Genomic DNA, 26299 nt, shown 5'->3' on the forward strand with positions numbered 1-26299 from the left:
TTAATATATGCAGTAATAGTTTGGACGAGTTCCTTCCCAAACCTCTAGGAGTGATGAGGAGAAGATAGATTACAGGGTCCTGTCCTACGTCTCCATAGAATACTTTTTGAATTAAAGATTTCACTGAATCCCAAAATCCAGTCAGTTCAGTGCAAGTCAAAAAAATGTGAGATTGATTTTCCTACTTCTGGTCACATGAAAACTAGCTTCTCTTTCTGCTTCTCTTACTGAATTAGGGGCTGTAATTTTTCATTGAATATTGAGGGAATCAGAAAGATAAGCTTGCTGGCACGTGACTGTAAGTATGCAAATTACATATGAGTGGTTACATGTTGACTAATCAAACCACTTAAAGGGTTTGTCCATTACTTGGACAATCTTTGTTCGCCCCAGAAAAATAAATAAGCCTATACTCACCTCTGGTGCGGCCGCGGTTCCAGCGATATCTTAATTGCGTGCCCAGGGCCCACGTGACATTGCTATGACACGCGAGCCCCATGACCAAGCAGTGCAAGCTTCCTTCACCCCACCTTTGGACATTTCAGCAGCAAGCCAGCACAGTGCTGACATCCTGGGGGGGGGGACAGATGCCGGGCACTGATTGGTCACGGGCCTCACGGGTCATAACGTCACGTGAGCCCCAGGAACATGACTTCAGACATCGCTGAAACCGTGGCCGCACCGGAGGTGAGTATAGGCTTATTTATTTTTATAGGGGCGAACAAAGGGAATGAGTAAGGGTTGTCCAAGTAGTGGATATCCCCTTTTAGCTGTTTATAGGAGGGAGCACCAAACTGAATTTTTGTTCCGAGTGGAGGAAAACCTAAATTTGCTTCTGCTGTCACTTATTATAATACCATATGTAATGTATGGCCGAAAATATATGCAGACAAGTATAAAAGTCAACTAACAAACTGCAATGCATTCACAGATTAGCAAAATTAAGTAATGAGCAGAAAACAAAGTAAAATACGTTCTCAAATGTCCCATTATAGTGGAAGATCTTAATTAAAAAAAAAAAATAAAAAATATGATTAGAGCATTCTCTTTACCTGGAAGTCCAGCTGAACCTTTCATTCCTGGTGACCATTGTGTTCCTGGAGTACCCATTGGGCCAATAGGACCCTTCCGAGTATTCATACCTAAAAAAAATTCCAATCTGTTAATAATTTTCATTTTATGTATATACAGTGTCTTGAAATAGTATTCATACCCAATGAACTTTTCCACATTACACCCAGAAACTTAAATGTATTTTATTGAGATTTTATGCGATATACCAAAACCAAGCATTTCTGAAGTATAAAGGAAATGATACATGGTTTTCTAATTATTTTAAAAATATAAATCTGAAAATCTGGAGTGGGAGGGACGTTCGGCGTCACAGCGACGTCACGCGGCAGCTGGACAATAGAAGCGGAGGGGCAGAGCTGAGCGGGACGTAAACATCACGCCCACCTCCTTCCTTCCGCATTACCGTCCGGGAGCCGCAGGACGCAGGTAAGATCTGTTCATCGTTCCCGGGGTGTCACACACTGCGATGTGTGCTACCCCGGGTATGATGAACAATCTGATGTTCAATTCATGAGGAATGAACGACGTGCATGCGATGAACGTTTTACCGTTCAATCGCAATCGCACGTAGCTGTTACACACTGCAATGTACCTTACAATGCCGGATGTGCGTCACTTATGACGTGACCCCGCCGACACATTGTAAGATACATTGCAGCGTGTAAAGAGGGCTTAAGTTACCATTTCTCATCCTCATATTTTATTCAACAATTGTAGAAGACCGTAAAATGTATTTTCCCCACCTTCCTGTGCTAAGTAGGAGCCTTTTTCATGATGCAATGTAGACCCTGCAAAAGGAAAATATTAAGAAGTGATGAAGATTATCACAGAACAGGAGAATGTAGAGTTTATATCAGCTCAATGACAAGTAGTTACGGAAGAGCACTATGAATAATGGTGAAGTCAAATGTTCACAGCTGTGTAGGTGACACTTGTAAGAGGTTAATAAATTGGATTTATGGAAGTGAAGACAGAGGATGTAGAACAACCTTTCCCGTTACTGGTTCCTTCCTATATCCTGTGACACATACTGTATACTTCATAATGTTTGACCGTGGAATGCGGACATGGGTCATGTGAGAAGAGAAAGAGGTTCCACCAGTGCACAGTAGGACAAGGAGTTCAAAGCTTCAGGCATGGTTTGTTTTACCTGACACCTATATCATTTAAAGAGTTTTCAGGCCATAAAACATGGTTGCCTGTAACATGAAATATGACTAAGAAACACATACTCACCTTTTACATTCCCCATTGCCATTTTCCTGCAGTCCTCTTAGTCTCAGTTTACATCTCTGCAGCAATACCGTGTTTTTACAAAAATAAGACAGGGTCTTATATTATTTTCCAAAAATTATTTAATATATTATTAGTTTCCAAAAAAAGGGTTAGGGCTTATATTTGGGGGAGGGCTTTTTTTCCATGAACAACAATCACATATTCATGGTTCATTTTACCTTGAAGGTGTTTGGCCAGCTTTAGCTTGAAGGTGTATGGCCAGCGGTACCTTAACCCTAACTTAAATTCACAATTTCTGGTGCAGTGTCAGTGTCATATTGCAAAGGATTGTCAAAAATCCACTTGTGACTTTTAGGATCGCTACTTCCAATAGGTGGCGCTGTGCTAGAGTTTGTCTCCTTTACTGGAGAGACAATTTGAATATTTCCCAGAGGGGCATTGCAGCTATAAGTCCCCTTACCTGGCAGCCAGACTGGCTTGCAAAGTCTCCTTAAGGAGAATAGTGTTCCCCCGTGGAATTTTAGGGGCATTGCAGCTATAAGTCCCCTTACCTGGCAGCCAGACTGGCTTGCAAAGTCTCCTTAAGGAGAATAGTGTTCCCCCGTGGTCCCCACATAGCTTTCTCATGAGCCAGATCAGACACCCCCATACTTTGCACTGACGAGGGGCAAGCACCCCGAAACACCGTGTCTGCAAATTGGGATTCTGATCTGGCTTATATATCCTGAGTCATATTGCAAAGGATTGTCAAAAATCCACTTGTGACTTTTAGGATCGCTACTTCCAATAGGTGGCGCTGTGCTAGAGTTTGTCTCCTTTACTGGAGAGACAATTTGAATATTTCCCAGAGGGGCATTGCAGCTATAAGTCCCCTTACCTGGCAGCCAGACTGGCTTGCAAAGTCTCCTTAAGGAGAATAGTGTTCCCCCGTGGAATTTTAGGGGCATTGCAGCTATAAGTCCCCTTACCTGGCAGCCAGACTGGCTTGCAAAGTCTCCTTAAGGAGAATAGTGTTCCCCCGTGGTCCCCACATAGCTTTCTCATGAGCCAGATCAGACACCCCCATACTTTGCACTGACGAGGGGCAAGCACCCCGAAACACCGTGTCTGCAAATTGGGATTCTGATCTGGCTTATATATCCTGAGTCATATTGCAAAGGATTGTCAAAAATCCACTTGTGACTTTTAGGATCGCTACTTCCAATAGGTGGCGCTGTGCTAGAGTTTGTCTCCTTTACTGGAGAGACAATTTGAATATTTCCCAGAGGGGCATTGCAGCTATAAGTCCCCTTACCTGGCAGCCAGACTGGCTTGCAAAGTCTCCTTAAGGAGAATAGTGTTCCCCCGTGGAATTTTAGGGGCATTGCAGCTATAAGTCCCCTTACCTGGCAGCCAGACTGGCTTGCAAAGTCTCCTTAAGGAGAATAGTGTTCCCCCGTGGTCCCCACATAGCTTTCTCATGAGCCAGATCAGACACCCCCATACTTTGCACTGACGAGGGGCAAGCACCCCGAAACACCGTGTCTGCAAATTGGGATTCTGATCTGGCTTATATATCCTGAGTCATATTGCAAAGGATTGTCAAAAATCCACTTGTGACTTTTAGGATCGCTACTTCCAATAGGTGGCGCTGTGCTAGAGTTTGTCTCCTTTACTGGAGAGACAATTTGAATATTTCCCAGAGGGGCATTGCAGCTATAAGTCCCCTTACCTGGCAGCCAGACTGGCTTGCAAAGTCTCCTTAAGGAGAATAGTGTTCCCCCGTGGAATTTTAGGGGCATTGCAGCTATAAGTCCCCTTACCTGGCAGCCAGACTGGCTTGCAAAGTTTCCTTAAGGAGAATAGTGTTCCCCCGTGGTCCCCACATAGCTTTCTCATGAGCCAGATCAGACACCCCCATACTTTGCACTGACGAGGGGCAAGCACCCCGAAACACCGTGTCTGCAAATTGGGATTCTGATCTGGCTTATATATCCTGAGTCATATTGCAAAGGATTGTCAAAAATCCACTTGTGACTTTTAGGATCGCTACTTCCAATAGGTGGCGCTGTGCTAGAGTTTGTCTCCTTTACTGGAGAGACAATTTGAATATTTCCCAGAGGGGCATTGCAGCTATAAGTCCCCTTACCTGGCAGCCAGACTGGCTTGCAAAGTCTCCTTAAGGAGAATAGTGTTCCCCCGTGGAATTTTAGGGGCATTGCAGCTATAAGTCCCCTTACCTGGCAGCCAGACTGGCTTGCAAAGTCTCCTTAAGGAGAATAGTGTTCCCCCGTGGTCCCCACATAGCTTTCTCATGAGCCAGATCAGACACCCCCATACTTTGCACTGACGAGGGGCAAGCACCCCGAAACACCGTGTCTGCAAATTGGGATTCTGATCTGGCTTATATATCCTGAGTCATATTGCAAAGGATTGTCAAAAATCCACTTGTGACTTTTAGGATCGCTACTTCCAATAGGTGGCGCTGTGCTAGAGTTTGTCTCCTTTACTGGAGAGACAATTTGAGTGTCTCTTACAGTAACACTTACTGGCACTCTCAAAACACTGTGCAGTAGTGGCACTCTTCTTCTCTATGCGGCCAGGAGGTGGCAGAAGGCGGGAGTCTGGAGCGGCACTCGGGAACTGTGGTTGTGATATCACACGTGGCTGCTTCTGCGGGAGGGAGCAGGGCCAGCCGGGCGGCGGGATCCAAGAGGCAGCTCTCGGGAGGCAGGAGGTGAGACCCTAGAGAGGCAGCCATGCCCACACCATAGTGCAGTAGTGGCCGGGAGGCAGGACCTAGGAGGCAGCATTCAGGAGGTGGGACTCGGGAGCATGTGAGCAGATTTTACCCTGCCATGGTGGAAGGAAGAGGCAGGATGATTTGGAAACTACGTTATGCCTATTCCAGTGTCTCTGTGATGTTAGTGACATAATCTAGTGTCACGTGACATAACCTAGCACTGGAGGCACTGACTAACTAGGATTTATTATTGGAGTACGGCTTATATTTAACGCCTACTCCAAAAAATCAACCTAGGGCTTGTATTTTTGTAAAAACACGATAGCTGTTGTCTCATGTCATCACTGCTGCAATCTAAACAGAGAAAAGCAAGGGACCAAAGGACTACCCATGTGGAATGCAATAAGCAGCGGTTAGCACTTTATTAAGCCTGGATAACACCTTTATTTTTATAAGTTTTGTGTCAAAGAAAAAAAATTGTATTAAAGAAAAACAGTATCATTCAAGTCCTACCCTTCATGCCCACCTCCCCAGGACTACCACGTGCTGGTGGGCTTCCCAACAGCCCAGAGTTTTCAGGAGGTGATCCATTGCTTTGTGCAATATCAGATGCCAAGATTATCGCAACCTATGAACACAAATTGTGTATGTGTATGAGTAAGATACCTTATAATTATCAGAAACGTAGTGTAACAACTCTGACAGGTGAAGTTACCTTTGATTCCAGGGAGCTGAGGCGCTCGGTGAGCTCTGGAATCTGGCTGCAGTTTAAGCATCCTAGTCAAAGATAAAAAATAGAAAAAAATAGTGTGTAAAAAAATGACAACCTAAACATCTCATGTACATCTGATTTTGTAGTTACCTCTAATGGGAACCTTGAACCTCAAATCGACGTTGGGAGATTCATAGGTATCTAATATATAAAGCTGAGTGTATGTGTGTATGTATGTATGTATGTGTGTGTGTATGTCCGCTAAAGGAATCCGCACCGTCTCATATACAATAACGAAATTTTGCACAGACGCCTTATGTGACTCAGGAAACTCATAGACTATGTTTTGACAGGAAAATTTAACCCCATGCTTTACAGTTACTCTCCAAAATCCTGCCTCCATTAAACTGAATGGAGGTGGGAGCTACAGGCTATTAATAGCAACTGTCAGTGGTTGCTATAGAAACAAAATAAACTGTAAGTATAAGAAGCTTATGTGTGAGGTAATAAGATGTCGGTGGGGAGACGGATAGAGAGAGACAGAAAAAGACAGACAGACAGAGAGAGACTAGCAGAGACAGAAGGGGAAAAAGACAGACAGAGACAGATGGGCAAAGAGACTGACGGGCAAAGAGACAACCGGGCAAAGAGGCAACCAGACAAAGAGACAGACGGGCAAACAGACAGACGGGCAAAGAGATGGACCTGGAAAAAGACAGACCTGGAAAGAGACAACGGGGAAAGAGACAAAGACAGACGGGAAAGAGACAGACAGGGAAGAGAGAGACAGACAGACACACACATAGAGACAGACACAGAAATAGAGAGAGACAGACAGACACGGAGATGGAGACAGATAGACTGATACAAATACAGACAGAGAGATAGAAATAGACAGAGACATAGACACAGACAGACAAAGAAAGAGACAGACAGAGAGACAGACAGCGACACACAGAAAGAGACTGGGAGAGAGACAGAGAGACAGATACTATCCCGGGCAACGCCCGGGTACTACAGCTAGTACATTATAAATTTCATTTGACTTGTTAGAGTTTCTTTTAAGTGACACTTTTTTAGTGGCAATTTAGAACAATACAAATTTGACAACAAGTGAAATGCTTGAGGCTGTTTTTCTTTTATTACGTTTTGTTTTAAATAGAATCAGGAATTCACTAGGCATTTGCACTTCCAACCGATGCATTGGGCAGCTCAGCTCCAGCTACTTTCAAGCTGTAGAGGATACAAAGTCAGCATTTTTGCATTAAATAATGCAACATGCCCATTGAAATATTAAAAGCAATTTCTGTTGGGAGGCTTTTTATGTGGTAAACAACATGTTGGATATTGTGACTCTGACTGTGTTCGGAGAGCAGTTCTGCGCTGCAGCTGCTGCTTCCCATGTCTACATGGAAGTCAATGATCTCACAGCAGTCACACAGCAAGGATATTTGCTGCCTACCCTGGATGACAAACAGATAATCTGCGCTTGAATAGATAAGTTTTCATGTATGAAGTTCAAAAATGAAAAAGAAAAAAATAAATAAAATAAAATATTTTTTATATATACACACACGCACACACACACACACACACACACACACACACACACACACACACACACACATATTATTCAACATACAGTGCCTACAAGTAGTATTCAACCCCCTGCAGATTTAGCAGGTTTACACATTCGGAATTAACTTGGCATTGTGACATTTAAGGTCCAGTCACACTAAGCAACTTACCAGCGATCCCAACAACGATAGGGATCGCTGGTAAGTTGCTAGGAGGTTGCTGGTGAGATGTCACACTGCGACGCTCCAGCGATCCCACCAGCAACCTGACCTGGCAGGGATCGCTGGAGCGTCGCTACACGAGTTGCTGGTGAGCTCACCAGCAACCAGTGACCAGCCCCCAGCGCCGCGTGGAAGATGCTGCGCTTGGTAACTAAGGTAAATATCGGGTAACCAACCCGATATTTACCTTGGTTACCAGTGCACGGAGCTACACGTGCAAAGAACAGGGAGCAGCGCACACTGAGCGCTGGCTCCCTGCTCTCCTAGTTAGAGCACACATCGGGTTAATTACTCGATGTGTGCTGCAGCTACATGTGCACATAGCAGGGAGCAGCGCACACCGCTTAGCGCTGGCTCCTTGCTCTCCTACTTACAGCACACATCGGGTTAATTACCCAATGTGTACTGCAGCTAAATGTGCACAGAGCAGGGAGCAGCGCACACTGCTTAGCGCTGGCTCCCTGCTCTCCTAGCTACAGCACACATCGGGTTAATTAACCCGATGTGTCCTGCAGCTACATGTGCACAGAGCAGGAGCCGGCACTGACAGTGAGAGCGGCGGAGGCTGGTAACAAAGGTAAATATCGGGTAACCAAGGACAGGGCTTCTTGGTTACCCAATGTTTACATTGGTTACCAGCCTCCGCAGAAGCCGGCTCCTGCTGCCTGCACATTTAGTTGTTGCTGTCTCGCTGTCACACACAGTGATCTGTGCTTCACAGCAGGACAGCAACAACTAAAAAATGGCCCATGACATTCAGCAACAACCAACGACCTCACAGCAGGGGCCAGGTTGTTGCTGGATGTCACACACAGCAACATCGCTAGCAACGTCACAAAAGTTGTTCGTTAGCAGCGATGTTGCTAGCGATGTTGCTTAGTGTGACGGGGCCTTTAGACTGTAGATCAGCCTGGAAGTGTGAAATGCACTGCAGCAAAAAAGAATGTTATTTCTTTTTTTTTTTAATTGTGAAAAGTTTATTCAGAGGGTCATTTATTATTCAACCCCTCAAACCACCAGAATTCTGTTTGGTTCCCCTAAAGTATTAAGAAGTATTTCAGGCACAAAGAACAATGAGCTTCACATGTTTGGATTAATTAACTCTTTTTCCAGCCTTTTCTGACTAATTAAGACCCTCCCCAAACTTGTGAACAGCACTCATACTTGGTCAACATGGGAAAGACAATGGAGCATTCCAAGGCCATCAGTGACAAGATCGTGGAGGGTCACAAGGCTGGCAAGGGGTACAAAACCCTTTCCAAGGAGTTGGGCCTACCTGTCTCCACTGTTGGGAGCATCATCCGGAAGTGGAAGGCTTATGGAACTACTGTTAGCCTTCCATGGCCTGGACAGCCTTTGAAAGTTTCCACCCGTGCTGAGGCCAGGCTTGTCCGAGGAGTCAAGGCTAACCCAAGGACAACAAGGAAGGAGCTCCGGGAAGATCTCATGGCAGTGGGGACATTGGTTTCAGTCAATACCATAAGTAACGTACTCCACCGCAATGGTCTCCGTTCCAGACGAGCCCGTAAGGTACCTTTACTTTCAAAGCGTCATGTCAAGGCTCATCTACAGTTTGCTCATGATCACTTGGAGGACTCTGAGACAGACTGGTTCAAGGTTCTCTGGTCTGATGAGACCAAGATCGAGATCTTTGGTGCCAACCGCACACGTGACGTTTGGAGACTGGATGGCACTGCATACGACCCCAAGAATACCATCCCTACAGTCAAGCATGGTGGTGGCAGCATCATGCTGTGGGGCTGTTTCTCAGCCAAGGGGCCTGTGCCATCTGGTCCGCATCCATGGGAAGATGGATAGCACGGCCTACCTGGAGATTTTGGCCAAGAACCTCCGCTCCTCCATCAAGGATCTTAAGATGGGTCGTCATTTCATCTTCCAACAAGACAACGACCCAAAGCACACAGCCAAGAAAACCAAGGCCTGGTTCAAGAGGGAAAAAATCAAGGTGTTGCAGTGGCCTAGTCAGTCTCTTGACCTTAATCCAATTGAAAACTTGTGGAAGGAGCTCAAGATTAAAGTCCACATGAGACACCCAAAGAACCTAGATAACTTGGAGAAGATCTGCATGGAGGAGTGGGCCAAGATAACTCCAGAGACCTGTGCCGGCCTGATCAGGTCTTATAAAAGACGATTATTAGCTGTAATTGCAAACAAGGGTTATTCCACAAAATATTAAACCTAGGGGTTGAATAATAATTGACCCACACTTTTATGTTTAAAATTTATTAAAATTTAACTGAGCAACATAACTTGTTGGTTTGTAAGATTTATGCATCTGTTAATAAATCCTGCTCTTGTTTGAAGTTTGCAGGCTCTAACTTATTTGCATCTTATCAAACCTGCTAAATCTGCAGGGGGTTGAATACTACTTGTAGGCACTGTATATGCAAAAATAAATGCAATGTCTATAACTAGCACACAATAGTATCCAGTTGTACAGCTTCAGCCTCTATTGAGACACCTTTAACTTGTAGATTTTACATAGTTCTTTAAATTAGACCTTTCCTAAGGGAAGTTTGAAATAGGAATATTCATAAAACATGTCATAGCAATCCTAAAAATGTCATATAAAATGTGTATTGAAAACAAGCATTTTACAAGAGGAAGTAAAGCTGTATATACATATACATATATATATATATATATATATATATATATATATATATATATATATATATATATATATATTTATCTAATTTTTTTTTTAATTTATTTTTTGTTGTTTTAAATATGAAGATGTTATGTTAAAAAAAAACCACTATTAGCCTGCAGATGTGGGTTTAATCTACAGGTTAAAAGTATTCTGACTCTGCGCAGCTGCCGCACTGAGAGCCCCGCTGCCAGGGGGAAATGATCTTTATTCCTCCTGGCAGCCTAGGGCTTTCAGTCATAGAGGCTCAGCCGAAGCAATTTCAGCCTCCACTGCACAGCACATGGAGCACATGATGAGCGGCCGCTGTAACCGCGCCTCGGCAATGACTGACAGCCGGTTCTGTACTGATGCAAAGCTGAGACAATATTTAGAACAAAAACAAAAATCATACTGTATATGCTACACTGTCATGTTTATAATAGAAGTAAACTGGCATGTATAGTATATGTATTACTTGGGATCTTTCTGGTAAAAAAAATAATAAAAATGTGTAGTAAAAAAAACAGCCACTGCGTTACTTCTTCCAAAAATGCTTATGTTTTTGGGGTTTTTTTTCAACAACTTTATGGCCCACATGTGAGATTAACAAAAAAAGCCATGAGTACAATGCAGGTTCCAATCATTTCAGAGTATGTGTTCTTGCAATCCGCACATAATTCCAGAGCTCTGTCGGCCTCTCCATCATATTATAACAGATGGTTTTAATTCAATCTTTCTCCTTTCCTCCACTTCTTTCTCATACCCCTCCCTTCTCGCTCATGAAATCGCTACTTCAAGCAGGCCTTGCCATCCATTCTGTCTGCAGCCATTTCTCAGTCCTGACCTATTCTCCTATTCTGTCCTTGGTTTCCAGCCTGTTTAGTTTAGGCTGTTTTCTTCAGTTCATTTATCACTCCTGTGCAGTTACGTCTTTATTTCTTTACATCGTGCACAATATTTACCTCCTATAGCCCTTCTTTTTTTCCCCTCGTGATGGCTGAATTATTGTGCCTTTATGGGAATCTTCCCATTACTAATTTGCCCGTGTTCTACGGTATATCTTTCACTCTACTTACGTCCTATAATCATCTAATTTCCTGGCCACATTTCAGCCGTTGCTCCGGCAACAAGTGGCTTGCACTGTGCGGCACCCGCCCTCCCCACACCAGCTCCTAGAAGGTTATGGGTAAGAGCCAAAACCAAGACCTGTTATACATTGTGATGTCACCACGTCTCTCAGGCCGGAACCTAAAGGAGCCACCTAAGCCATTCATGGCACAGATTTTGCTTTTGTTCTCTCTGGCCAACCACAGTGAATATTCAACACTGCAGTATAAGGGTTCAGCTGTGAAGAGCCATGTTATGTTGTAAGTGGCTATGAATTGGTTAAGTTCCCTGAAGCCCTGACTCTTTCACAGCTGCCCACTCTGTCCCAGCTGGCTTGGCAGAGTTTGTCAAATTTGCTTTTAACCCCATCTGACCTCAAAACAGTCGGGAAAACAGAAAGGTTAAAAGCAGGACAGACTCCTGTGCCCCACGATGAGCATCAGAAACCAGTAGATTGTAGGCACCATGTCATGCCATATGTCCAATGATCTGTGGGCACCATAGTGCTAAAATCCTGCCCGCTATAATCTTATGATTGGATCTAATTAGTGGAGTCATCACCCTACATTTGTGATTCATTTCATACAATTTTTTTTTTTTTTGCTTTCCTAATTTTTTTTTCTCTTGACATGGCAAGCTAATGACTATTCTTGGCAAAGAAGCAAGCAGTGGTATTGTAACCGGAGTGGCAGGAATGGGGGGTGACTAGATGGGAGATTCTCTCCAGACCCTAGGCTTTCACTCAACCCACAGTTACACTTAAAAGGTAGTGAGGTCTGGACCCCTGTCCCTGTCTTCTGTCCTTGTCACTGATGATAAGACCCCCCTCCACAACCCACCACCCGGGGGAAAAGCAAGGACAGAAGTAGAAAACCCCACCAAAAAAACTGGTAGACAGGGATACAAACAAATCTCACTCACACAATACCAACAATAGGGAACAACAAAAGGTGTACAGGGAGGGGAAACATAGAAAGGAAAAAGTAACAAAACAAGCTACCTTCACTCACTCACACACACACACACACACACACCAATGCAACAGGCGGCGGCAGCAGAAAGCACCTCTTCACAGCTCAAGGCCTGGCTCAACACTGGACTGAATAACCAGCACCCTCTGCAGGAAGCAGAGGGCTTATATCCAGGCCATAAGTGATCAACCGTATACAGCTGAGCAAAAATGAGAAGTCTGCTGCTACAACACAGAAGAGTGAGTTAACCCCTCATATGCCCAAAGGAAAAGTATGCATGGTCTAAGATGGTAAAGAAAAGCTGACCCTGAGCTTGTCCCTAGTCACCTAGTGACAGGTATACATAGAGTTCAAATTTCAAAAATCCCCGAACAGTTTATGCTTTATCCCACTATTCTGGAACAGGACTGCCAGGGCATCTTGTCCTCTACTCAACCCCAGTCCTGACACTTGTAGGAAAGGTGGCACATTAGCATCTTGACATTTCCATTCTTTGTTTGCCAATGTTTCTATTATTTTTGGAACCTACTGTTTTATCGTAGTATCCTTTACATTAGTTACATTATTACTTTACATGCATTAATTACCTGAGAAGCTAGCTCCTTCCCTTGGAGGCATCTTACGAACCACAGTACTGGTGCGCGGAGCATCCTGTACCTCAGCCAAGGATGTAAGACCTATAAAAGAGTTAAAATACATTTTATATCCAGCAGTTGAGTTTACTACGTCCTATACTTGATAGAATGTGTGTAATTGCTTTGTTGTGTACCACATCATTATTATGTTCTGTACACACACGTTTAGCCTGCTTTTCTAAGAGGTTTAATAATGGTTGTTACTTGCTGTGCGCCTCTTAGACTGCTCCAATATCATATTTGTAAGTGAAACTGCCACTTAATACATTACGAGCATGAATTTCTCTGTAGTAGATCAGTTCCCTCCAAACAATCATATCAACACTTCCATAATTGCACGATGAGATTGCGTGCTTAGTTCATACAGCGTGGGGGTAATATGTCTAGTAATAGTAGTATATGTCTATGGTTATAATTCATTCAATAATGTATAGGAGTAGGAAGCATATAAGCAGACATTAGTGGGGCCAGGGCAAAGATCACAAGCGGTCATCAGTAGTGGAAGGCAGAAAGACAAGCTTGTAGTTATCAAAAGCTACTTTCTAACAAGTATTCAATGTGGGAAAAGTATTCTCTGTTACGGTGTTTCAGAAACAAAATTCTCAACAATAATTCCGGTTAAGGTTATGCTGAGAGGTGGTCACCATGGACCATCTACTCAAGCAGCACTATTCATAAAGACATATCAATGAACTAGAGGACAAAGAGTATATGTGCAAAATAGACACATTTTTATTATAAAAAAAACACAATAGACAATTAAAAACACACAGATAAGACATCACCAAAATTAATCATCTGGGGAGATATTAAGATTGTTACACATAAATGACAGGGTCTGTCTCAGAAAAACACCTAAAATCGTTCCAGATACCCAGGATATAGGTGGAGCCTAAAGATAATTAAAGTAAGGGTATCACAAAATGTAATTAGAATCAAATCGGGTAGATCTGAGACTCCTAGTCGTTTATAGAGAGTATTATTCAAAATGAAGGAATGGGATTAGTACCAAAAAGCACCACCCAGGACCATATATAATGTTTACACATAGCTGCCAATTGCAAACTAAAAGTCTGTTACAGGAGCACAATAGCCACATATAGTTTGTTCATGTAAAAAAAAACCTTATGGGTCTCCCAACTATGGACATAGTATTACCTGGGAATCTGGTGCATAACAGGGTTAAACCTTCAGTTTGGAGACCCCCCAGTGAGGAACCTGGACTTCATCGACGCGTGTTTCGCATGGTGAGGGTGCTTTTTCAAGATGGAGAGGCACGAGGTCTGTGTAGCGGTTCAGGGGTTATATACCCTTAAGGATGTTTCCACGCTGCGACATCGCTAGCGATTGCTAGCGATGTCGAGCGCGATAGCACCCGCCCCCATCGCTCGTGCAACATTTGGTGCTCGCTGCCATAGCAAACATTATCGCTACGGCAGCGTCACACGAACATACCTTGTCAGCGACGTCGCTGTAACCGCCGAACAATCCCTCCTTCAATGGGGAGGTGCGTTCGGCATCATAGCGATGTCACTGCGGTGTCACTAAGCGGCCGGCCAATAGAAGCGGAGGGGTGGAGATGATCGGGATGTAACATCCTGCCCACTTCCTTCCTTCAACATTGCCGGTGGACGCAGGTAAGGAGATGTTCGTCGTTCCTGCGGTGCCACACATAGCGATGTGTGATGCCGCAGGAACGACGAACAACATCGTACCTGTGGCAACAGCGATATTAAGGAAAGGAGCGACGTGTCACCGTCTTTGAACGATTTTGCGATCATTGATCATCGCTCCTTGGTGTCACACAATGCAATGTCGCTACTGGCACCGGATGTGCGTCACTACCAACGTGACCCCGACGTTATATTGGTAGCGATGTCGCAGCGTGTAAAGCACCTTTTATACTCTGAGTGAAACAACGTACAGCTGTTACAGAGGGTGGGCCGGACACCGGACATGAGGAGGTAGAGGGCCTCCCCACCGCTCTGACGACGGGCGCACGTGCAGTGTCGAGGACGCATAACCTAGACACCCGCATGGTGCACTGCTATACTTCGGAGCGGCGGGTGTACATGTGTGATAAGTAAGCCGCCCACACTGAATCCACCCAAAAGCGGCCGCGCCACTAGCGCGCACACGTGGTCCTGAGGACACGTCACCACCAAAGGAACCGCGCATGCGCACCAAGCGGCGCCACCACCACCAAAGAGGAACTCACGTAGGTCGATAAAAGTTCAAAGTCTAAGAATGAAAGGGGTATGTACCTCGGCACATCCAGGAAACTCCCCATCGCCGTGCCAATTGGCGCATGTGCGCTACAAAAGACATGTGTAGCCCAGACAGGGTAAGGTACTTCGCTGTCGCAAATTCAAAAGGGCAAGCAGCCAAATTACCCAACACGGGGTCCGCCCAATCTCGGTGACACCGCTGACACACACGTGCGGACCCAAGTACGCATTACCCAGGGAACTGCGCATGCGCACCAAGCGGCACCCCCACCAAAAGGGATCAGATCCACTAAGTCAGGGAAAAGCCTGAATACGCAAATAAGACAGATAAAATCACTGGGGATTGTAAAGAGGCCTCCATATCATAAATATACCCAAAGGAATGGGTTGAGAACACCAATTAAGGGGTTCACAGAAGCAATGAAAATCAAGACAAACAGTACAGCACTGGCCCATCCGGGGAAGATCGTATAAAAGGCAAATTCATATCGGGGTGCACTACAATAAAATACATTCCCATATATCAATAAATGTAAAGTTCTTCACAGAGCTAAATATATTCATTTCTTCACCCAGGAGGGGCCCATAAGAGGGGTCATAAAAGGTGCTCACTCATTAGGAACGTATTTGCCAAGGATCAGGGTCTCCGATTACTGTCGATTTTCTCATATATAAACAGACCTCCATCAGAATGAAAGACTATAGCATCCGGCATATAATCTCACTAGGAACATATTTGCCAAGGATCAGGGTCTCCGATTCCTGTCGATTTTCTCATATATAGACAGACCTCCATCAGAATGAAAGAATATAGCAAGTTTGTCTACCCATGGGGATATGTATATATATATATATATATATATATATATATATATATATATATATATATATATATATATATATAAATATTTTAATTAAAGGGAACCTGTAACTTGATTCATACTGCCCAGACCACGGGCAACATGGTTGCATGACTGAGTTTCAGAGAAAACAGTTTGAAGAGCTGGTTGGGAATTATAGCGAGTTCGGCATCACCACCGGCTGGCTTCTACTCGCATGGCTCTGTTTGATTGACAGAGGGAAACATGTAAGTCAACTGAAGCGGAGTGGGTAGAGGTTGCGTAGGATCAGCACAATACTGACCTGGTCTATTTGGTCCCCCACTGGCTCTTCAACTCTTCGCGATCGTTCAGCCAGGCTCTGATTCATGCTGGCCATGGTTTAAGCAGTGTGAATCATGTGACAGTTTCTCTTTTACATCCATGAATTTGGGGCTAAAAATCATTTTTGAAATTCGGTTTCATTAACTATTTTGCACCGTTTGGCTTTTACAGGCTCTGTTTCCTTGCACATTCAACTTTGATGTGTTCTGTGATCACATATCAGCTAAGAAGAGCTCAGATCAAGACAAATAAAAAAGTTTCAAACTCTGTCAGATAATTAGAATGAGCTCACTGATGAATTATCAGTTAACTAATCAGCTAGCAACAGAAAGTGCATCACAGAGGCAAGGAAAGGCAAACAATGCAAAATCTGTAATGAAACCCAATAGCAAAAATTATTTTTAGTCCCAAATACATTCATTTAGAAAATAAAATATCTATAAAAGGTAGACCCGTTTAAATTCCATTACGTACTCTGCAGTAACAGCATAGAACCTTTGTATAATGTAGGGAGATCTAAATGTTGTTCATATATAGAGTCAATGTTGTAATTAGAAGATGGGTTACATAGCAGAAATCAAAATAAGGTTCCCATTATGGTGCTAAGGCCTTGTCATTATAGACCTGATGATTATTTTCCCCCTCACATTATTTATTTGACTCTTGTGCCAATTCCTCAACCTCAATTTTTCAAATCAATGCAGTTCATTTGTCCACCTGTAGAGGGACGTCTTGTACAGGTTCCCACACTCAGTAGATAAGGGGATAAAATCAAGCAGGGCCCACTCCTCTAGTTGCCCCAAAGAAACGGATGTTCTGAATTTATAGCATAAAGCCTATTGAAAAGATATTATGTAAATTCTGGGGTTACAATTTACCTTAACTTCAGGACTTGAGCTAGATCAATGCACAAGTAATGTTTTATATAAAAATACATACTGTATTGAGCAAAACATTTTAGACAGGTGTGGAAAAATGTTGCAAAGTAAGAATCCTTTAAAAAATTGAAGGGTTAATATTTTTTTTTATCAATTAACCAAATGCAAAGTGACTGAATCTAAATCAAATCAATATTTGGTGTGAACACTTATTACCTTTAAAACAGTATGTAATTTTCAATTCTTCTAGGTAGACCTGCACACAGATTTTGAAGGCATTTGGCAGAGAGGTTGTGCCAAACATCTTGGAGAAATATCCCCAAATCTTCTATGGATGTAGGCTTGCACAAATCCTTCCATCTCTCCAGGTAATCCCAGACAGATTCAATGATGTTGAGATCAGGGTTCTGTGGGGGCCATATTTTCATTCACTTCTGGACTCCCTGTTCTTTTTTTACGCTGAAGATAGTTCTTAAAGAGGTTGTCCACCATTTGGACAACTGTTTCTCATAACCCCCATAAAAATACATATTCACCTTCCGTGCTGGCGCCATTTTAGTGCTGTCAGTACTCGCTCTCTGGGGGCTCACATGAGGTTGTTACACCACATAAACCCTGCATCCATTCAGTGCTGACTTCAATGTCCCTGCCTTCAGACAAATCAGACATCGAGAGGAAGTCAGAGAGGCAGCTGGCCACTCACTTGCTATTGATATTTGATTTGCCTGAAGGTGGGGATGGTGAAGCTGGCACCGATTTGGTACAGGGCTCCTGAGACACACACATATTCACCTCCCGTTCCGGCCCTGTTCTAGCAGTGTCGGCACTTACTCTCCTATGGTTCACATGACATTGTTATACCATAAGACCATGGATCCAGTCAGCCAACACTCTGGCTTCCTCTTGATGTCTGATTTACTGTATCTGAAGGTGGGGACAGTGAAGTTGGTGCTAAAAGGGGGCATGGGTCACATACCGTAACAACCTCATGTCAGCGCCGGAGAGTTAGTACTGATACCGCTGGAATGGCGTGGGAATGGGAGATGAGTCTAAGTATTTTTATTTTAATGGTGCAAATATGGTGAATGAGAAAAGATTGTCCATGCAGTGGACAACCCCTTTAATTACATTGACTGTATGCCCCAAACTTGCAAGGAACATCCACCATGCTTCAATGTTGCCAGCAGATACTCATTATTGCATTGGTCTCCAGCCCTTCAGCAAACAGTCTTCAGTTACAACCAAATAATTAAAATTTTGATCCACCAGTCCAAAGTGCCTGTAACCATATTTTCTGCACTTCAGTCTCTATCTTTTCCTGCATAGTTGAGTCACTTGATCTTGCTTCCATGTTGAATGTATGGCTTTTTGGCAGCAATTGTTCCATGAGGACCACTTCTGGCAACACTTTTCCAAACACTAGATGGTTGTAGGTGAGTCCCAGTGGATGCTGACAGTTCTGAGTCGTTGCCATGCTGGCCATCTTCCGATTTTGAAGGGGGATAAGCATGATGTGTCTTTATTAAAGGGGTTGTCCGACATAACAAAAATTTTTGAGTCTAAGCTAATCTGTGCTGTATTGTCATATAAAACACCCCTACATTGTTATTTTTTGTTTTCTAACTTTTGTTCCTCTTGAATTATCCCTTTATTCTCTGCAGCTCCTTGTTTACATTCAGCTCCAGCAAACTGACCACTTCCTGTGCAAAACCTCCCAGTCAGAGCTGGCACCGCCCGGCCTCAGTGTCCAGCCCCTCCCCAGTGTCCAGCCTCGCCCCCTGCACACACATTCCCTGTCAGTATATTCTGCCCCAGCACCTGACCTGTTATCACTACAGCATTGCAAATAACAGCCCCACATTGGGCTCTGCACCACACACCACATCAGGCTCTGCACCGCATACACACATCAGGCTCTGCACCCCCCACCACATCAGGCTCTGCACCGCATACACACATCAGGCTCTGCACCGCATACACACATCAGGCTCTGCACCGCATACACACATCAGGCTCTGCACCGCATATACACATCGGGCTCTGCACCGCATACACACATCTGGCTCTGCACCGCATACACACATCAGGCTCTGCACCGCATACACACATTGGGCTCTGCACCGCATACACACATCGGGCTCTGCACCGCATAAACACATCAGGCTCTGCACCGCATACACATCGGGCTCTGCACTGCACGCGCACACGGCGCTCTGCACCGACCCCCCCCTACCCCCATAGGGAACACATGTAGGGAGTACATACTCACCCGTCCTCGGTCCCCGCCGCTCCTGCACGTTCGCGCGCTGTCTGTGCTCTGGCCATATCAGCACAGTAGTGACGTCACCGCTGTGCTGAAGAGAGCACAGACAGCCGGGCAGTGATGAGAAGCGCAACGCTCCTTCTCATCAGCGCTTTCAATTATACCGGCATCTGTGATCTGTGATGCCGGTATATTTGAACATGTGATCCTGAGCAGGGGCCCGGTGCTGGCGCTGACACCACGGCAGCCTCCAGGCCCCGCCCCCAGGTCACGGGTGCCACAGAAGTGCAGGGGGAGGTTGTGGGCAGAGTACGGGGTGCGGGGGAATGTGTGGGAGGGTGCAGGGAAGGGGGCGGGGACTCCACGCACTGTACCCGCCCAGCAGGGCGGCGACATGCTGTTTCCACATTTGCATGTCAACATGGCCCTGCCCATGTTGACATGAAATGACCGGAAGCAACAAAATCGCGGCAGGAGCGGTCACATGACCACTCTGAGCCGGGGAGAGAGGCTGACAGCAGGGCGGGTAAGTGGTCTGTATCTACTTACCTGCCCCAATGTAGCCCAATAAGGTAATAATGAAAAAAACTCAAAATAAGCTGGATAACCCCTTTAACTGCACTGTGTTTGGCTGACGACTGCATCTACAGTCCTAAATGCTAGCCATTTCCTTGTGTCATCAGTACTGAGAAATATAGCCAGATTCTTACATGCAATATCATCAGGGAGGCATATTATTGGCTTCAATTAATTTTGTAACAAATCAACAAAACCAGTACAAACCCAGTACAGCCAATATCATTAGGAACTATGTTCATCATGAAGAAGAACAAGAAATCCCTGATCTCAACATCATCGAGTTTGGGATTTCATGTTGAGACAGAAGGATTTCTGCAGCCTACATCCATAGAAGATCTGTGATTAGCTCTCCAAGATATTTGGAACAACTTCCCTGCCAAGCACCTTCAAAAACTGTGTACAAGAATCAATGCTTTGATGTTGTTTTGAAGGCAAAGTACGGTTACAACAAAGGGAACCTGTCAGGTGCAATATGCACCCAGAACCACAAGCAGTTCTGGGTGTATATTTCTAATCCCTGCTTATCCATCCCTGTATCTAGTATCATACAAAAAGAGATCTTTAGAAAAAGTATTTATAAAGATCCTTTATGATATGCTAATGAGTGCAGGGACTAGTCGCAAGGGCGTAAGTTCCTATGCTCATTCCACCCTCTAAGCATGTTAGCATGTCCAAAGGGGAGTGCTAACATGCTATTCAATGCCCATTGGACAGCGTCATCAGCGGTGATGAGCATACCTGTGTCCGTTGTCACTGCACTTCCGGTCATGCACACTATGAAGCTGGGTGTACACGTCTCATCTTCAAAGAGGTCTAGTGTGCATGATCGGAAGTGGCGGACATTCTGATCATGCACACTGACCCTAAAGCCAGCGTTCTGAAGCGGTGACAGTGGACACAGGTACGTGCATCACTGCTGATGATGCTAGGCAATGGACATTGAATAGCATGATGTGCTAACATGCTAGGAGGGCGGAATGAGCGCAGGAACTAACGCCCCTGTGACTAGTACTCGTGCTCATTAGCATATCATAAAGGATCTTCAGAAATACTTTTTCTAAAGATCCCTTTATCTATGCTACTATAGCCTTGGACAGTTAGGCAGGGATTAGCAATAACGCGCAGAACTGCTCGTGGTCCTGGGTGCATATATCGCACCTGACAGGTTCCCTTTAATTTATTTAGATTGCTGTTTTGTTCATTCACATTGGATTTTGCTAATTGATAAAAAAAAACATTAACACTTCTATTTTTAAAAAAACATTCTTACTTTGCAGAAATTTTTCACACCTGCCTACAATGTTTGTGCAGTACAGCATTTATGTATGTGTATACAGTGATATACACAGTTTTACATATGTGCAATATGACTTTTTTTAAAATATCACATTGACAGCTTGCCAGCCACATGAAGAAATCCAAAAGTGTGAACTTTGCAAATAAAAAATGAAACATTATAATAATAAACATTATTATCTTCTTACAATGTTAGTGAAGAAACAGCATTTTTATATTAAAAGACATGCATTATACAAGGAACATTGAAGATAAAATTGAACACATCTGGAACCATGAGACACAAAATTATTCCCATATGAAACTATAGAATCTTTTCAGCATATTTGTAGAACATATGAGCAAATTATTATGGGGAGCACAGACATATTAGAGGTCTAATACAGAGTTAAACTTAGGATCAGTATAAACAATGATCATACCCACAGTATCTAACGGCAGCATAGTATGGGGACAGGTCCGCTCTTCTATTAGCCAAAATGGCCTAAAAAATATTAGAACCAATTCATCTATGTGATTACACCAGAAATCTGGTGTAACACCTTAATAAGTTGCATATACTGTACATACTCTCTCTCATATATATATATATTGATATATATATATATATATACAACTTGGCAATTGAGCAAAAAGATAGCAACTTTTGGCTTTTACATACCAGTCCCGACCAGCTTTGTCAATATGGGAATGCGTGGGTGGGATGGGATGTGGCCATGGCCAACTGTCAAATTCATCATTGATTGGTGTATCGTTCTCCAGAAATGTGCGACAGCTGGCGGCTGGCATACATTTGTGGCAGTGGCGCACGCTGGAAATGAAAAGCACCTGATTCATTAACCATTTTGTTATTTAGCTAGGTTTTATTTAGTTTAATCTGCTGCAGCTCTGCTAGTCCTCTCAGTTATGACCTTATTCTTTATTGTCCCCATTATTCAAGAGTAGCAAAGAAACCTATATACTGTATTATACATATTCTGTCCAAAAAATGTCTTTCAACGACAGGAGGATTGGGGCTAATTGGAGCTCATGAATATTAAGCACTATACAACATGTGCTCATCACTGAGAGCACTAGCAAAGCTTGATTGACAATTGTAATAAAAAAATCTTGTCAGTACCTGATATCTGATTACCTAGATGTAATATTTTGAATTTAATGACCACAGCCACTGGATATGAAACAATAACTAAATATCTGGTGACAGGTGTTAAGACTAGTCCTAAGGGAATGGGAAGATTCCTTGTTAGTGCATACCAAGTGCAATCTCGCATATATTGTATGCTGACCTTTAGTGTTACTGGGAGACAGGTACAAATCTTTACCTAATCCCTGTGAAACACACAAAACCCTCAGTAATCTTCTACTATATGGCATAATCCTTTGCAGGAGATTTAATGCTGTTCCATATGCATATATGGCTTACCTCCTCCTTCTTGCTAGACTCATGTGAAAAGCGGTACTCTACAGCCAACTTGGATGGTTTATGTTAGTCACATGTTTTCCATTTTCTGCATTGGTGTTTCCTATTAGAATTTCCTAGCCCTCAAGGCTGTAAAGACAGCTGTAAAACATGACTCAAAGGAGTATGTACTAGAATGGCTGACTTTCAAAAAATAAATACAGTATAAATATACAGTATATACTGTATAGTGTGTGTAGGTTTACATATATATGTATATGTAGCGCCCCACGGGGCAGGTGGTTAACCTACTCGTTGCCGGGCCGTTGAGGGTTTGGTCAGGTGATGTCACAGGTGGCCTTGCCTGGTTCCGTTGCCCCGAGGCGTAAAGCAAATGAAGGCAAAGTGGGGTGATTGGGAAAGTTTGTCGTGACGCCACCTGTGGTATGCAGCAAGGGAGTAGTCGCTGCTGCAGAATTCCTCACCGGGGCAAGTGTTATGGCAGCCGGGATGGTGTCGCTCCCCACAGGCAGAGTGAGCCCCGGGTGGATGACGAGGGCAGTAGTCCACGGGAGCACCGACAAAGACAGGGACAACACAGGGGTCTGTGGTTCAAAGTTCTCTTTACTCACAGTTCGTAAGATGTTTGGAGGTGCCTCCACCGCAATGGGCCTCAGCTGGTCCCGGGTAACTCAGAGGCAATCACAGGTGTCTGTGGAGTGTGAGACCTCCTTTCCTTGCGCTTGGTTGTGGATCCCCGTGGCTAGATGCAGCTTGGGGACCCCAGTGTCTCTGTTAAGTGTCCCGTCCCGTATGCAGGTGGCGCGTATCCTCGCCGTGGGGACTGGCTGCAATCCCAACCCTGGATCGTATGTGTCACTGTGCTCTGGCAAAATGAGTAGTAGGCGATGGGACTTGAAATCCCCATCCCCTGCAGATTCTGGCAGACAACATAAAGTATGATCTGCCTTAGGGCTTCTGCACCCTGTCAGCGCTGGCACTGTGGGAACGGTTAGGCTCGACCTCCAGCTACCATTTTCTCCTCTGTCTCACCATCTCCACCGGTTGCCTCTCGCTCTCTTCCAGTCTGGCCGGTTCCACCTAGAAGAACTCTGAAGCACGCCTTCTAGGTACCGTGTTGTTCAAAGTCCCAGACTATTCTAAACTGAAACTGTTTGTGTGTTGCTACTTCCACAGTCAGCCCCCACCCTCTTGATGACTCATAGTGGCTGTTGCCCTGGTAACCGGGAATTTCCCAGCCTGGCTTCCCGATTTGTGTACCTGACTGACACACTGACTGGATTTTGTGTAAGTGAAACAAACACCAGCGATTAACCTCCTCTTACCCGGAATGAATACTACATCTTAAAAGAGATGCAGTACCCTGTGGCAACTGAAGTCTCAGGGGCGCCATAATATGTACAATATGTTTTATTTTATTTTTTTTCAAAGATGGGACATCTTTCTGATTTAGTAGCCATGCTTATGTACAAGAGGGCTAGAAGAAACTGATAGCTGAGAATACAGGGAGGTGTGGCTACCAATAGAAGGCAAGTGACCCCTTCCTGAAGGAGCTGAAGAGTGGAAGGCCAGACAACCTGTGTTGCAGCTCAGGAGTAATCGTAATGTGAATAAAGAGCAAGCGAGTGCAGGATGAGGGTCTGTGGGGTAATGTGTCAGATCTGATGAAGAAAGAGGGGATTAAAAAAAAAAAAGAGTCTCACTGCCAACAGAGCGACCAGCCCAGAGAGAGAAGTCTGGAGGAATGAACAGTCAATAGAGTTTATGCAAGTCCTGTTATGGTGAAATAGCATGTGTAAAAGGAATGTCTATAAAAGACAGTACATACGTAAATTGCTGCTGAAACACTTAAAGATCCAAAGTGTCCAATGAATAATTTAAAGTTAAAGGGATTGTCCATTATTGCTTACTGTTAGGTGACAAGACATTGTCAAATGATCATTGCAGCCAAACAGCGACCGCTGACCTTTTAGGAGACTCTGTCTTTTCTGTACTTCTGCTTCACCCCAAGAGAATCTCCATCCTGGGCTGGACTTTAAAATCAAGGCAAGAGTCACACGACAGTATCAAAAATCCGTCCCATTATCATCCAGAAAAGTGAGATGATTTTTTTTCTCACTTGTCATCTGTGTGCCATCTGTTTTTTTTGTTTTGTTTTTTTTTTTTTTTTTACTCAGCAGCTATTAATCTTTTACAGGTACATTTACAGCTTTCTATGTTACGGAATTACAAAGTATCCATAAAAATGGGATGCCATACTGTGGCTCTGTATGGCATTCGATTTTTTTCTCACACACCCTTAAGGGTGCTTTACACACGACGAGCTATCGTCCGATGCATCGTCGGGGTCACGGTTTTTGTGACGCACATCCGGCATCGTTCATGACGTCGTCTCGTGTGACACCTCCGAGCCACGCAGTATCGCTCACAAATTGTGAGTCGTGTACTCGACGCTCAGTTTAAAAAAATTGTTTAATTAAAATGGTGCCGGTTGTTCATCGTACCCGCGGTACCACACATCGCACCGTGTGACACCCCGGGAACGATGAACACAGCTTACCTGCGTCCCGCGGCTCCCGGCGGCTATGCGGAAGGAAGGAGATGGGCGGGATGTTTACATCCTGCTCATCTCCGCCCCTCTGCGTCTATTTGCCGGCGGCTGTTTGACATCGCTGTGACGCCGAACGTCACTCCCCCTTCAGGAAGAGGATGTTCGCCGCCCACAGGGAGGTTGCTCAGCAGGTAAGTACGGGGGTTTCACGACTTTGTGCGTCACAGGCAGCGATTTGCCCGTGACGCACAAACGACGGGGGGCGGGTACGATCGATCGTGAAATCGCACAATCGGTCGTCTCGTGTAAAGCAGGCATTAGACTTGAATGAGTGAGTCTCATCTGAGTCAATCATGACTTGAGACTTGGGTCACACGAGTGTATGTTCTCTCTTGTGAGAATCGGCCCGATTATGCTAATGACACTTGGCTCAAACTCTGAGCACAGGTGAGGAAAAGATTGAGAACTTAATTTCGCCATCTTCTCCATTGTCTATGTCCACGTAAATCAGACTGCACTCGGATGACATCCAAGTGCAGTCTGATGTTTTACCCGCATCCATAAACTTGAATGGGTGCACACTGTCCAATATATGCTGCTCCAGTATGCTGCGATTATTTCTCAAGCCTAAAGCCTGCTTTACACGCTTCAATAAATCTTTCAATCCGTCGTCGGGGTCAAGTTGTAAGTGACGCACATCCGGCATCGTTCGTGACGTATTTGCGTGTGACATCTACGTGCGATCAAGATTGAACGAAAATACGGTGATCGCATACACGTCGTTTATTCCTCATACATTGGACGTTTTGTTGTATGAACCTAGTCAATTGTAACGTGTGACATCCCTCATACGATTTGGATGTCTGAGGCTATGTGCGCAGGTGTGCGCTCTGCACCGCAGCTTAAAAAAGGTCTGCTTCAGAGCGCAGCTGAAAAGCTGCGTTCTGAAGCGCCTCACAATGTCTGTCATTCACTAATCTCTGTCAGTCCGTCACTATCTCTGTCCCTC

At 44.4% G+C, this 26299-nt stretch overlaps 1 protein-coding gene across 6 annotated transcripts in view; it reads right to left on the reverse strand.

Moving 5' to 3' along the window:
* Positions 1-26299, reverse strand: part of EMID1 (EMI domain containing 1) — a 147743-nt gene that overhangs the window by 69127 nt on the left and 52317 nt on the right. For 5 of the 6 annotated variants that reach the window (XM_075319986.1, XM_075319991.1, XM_075319990.1 and 2 more), the window contains 5 exons: positions 12862-12951; positions 5748-5809; positions 5546-5660; positions 1818-1862; positions 1053-1142 (listed from right to left, as the gene is read on the reverse strand). In XM_075319986.1, the coding sequence (XP_075176101.1) occupies positions 1053-1142; positions 1818-1862; positions 5546-5660; positions 5748-5809; positions 12862-12951 (402 nt within the window). The remainder of the gene's footprint in view (positions 1-1052; positions 1143-1817; positions 1863-5545; positions 5661-5747; positions 5810-12861; positions 12952-26299) is intronic. The other variant, XM_075319989.1, reaches the window with a different exon arrangement.

The sequence above is a fragment of the Anomaloglossus baeobatrachus genome, chromosome 1 (assembly GCF_048569485.1).
Source record: "Anomaloglossus baeobatrachus isolate aAnoBae1 chromosome 1, aAnoBae1.hap1, whole genome shotgun sequence".
Lineage (NCBI taxonomy): Eukaryota > Metazoa > Chordata > Amphibia > Anura > Aromobatidae > Anomaloglossus > Anomaloglossus baeobatrachus.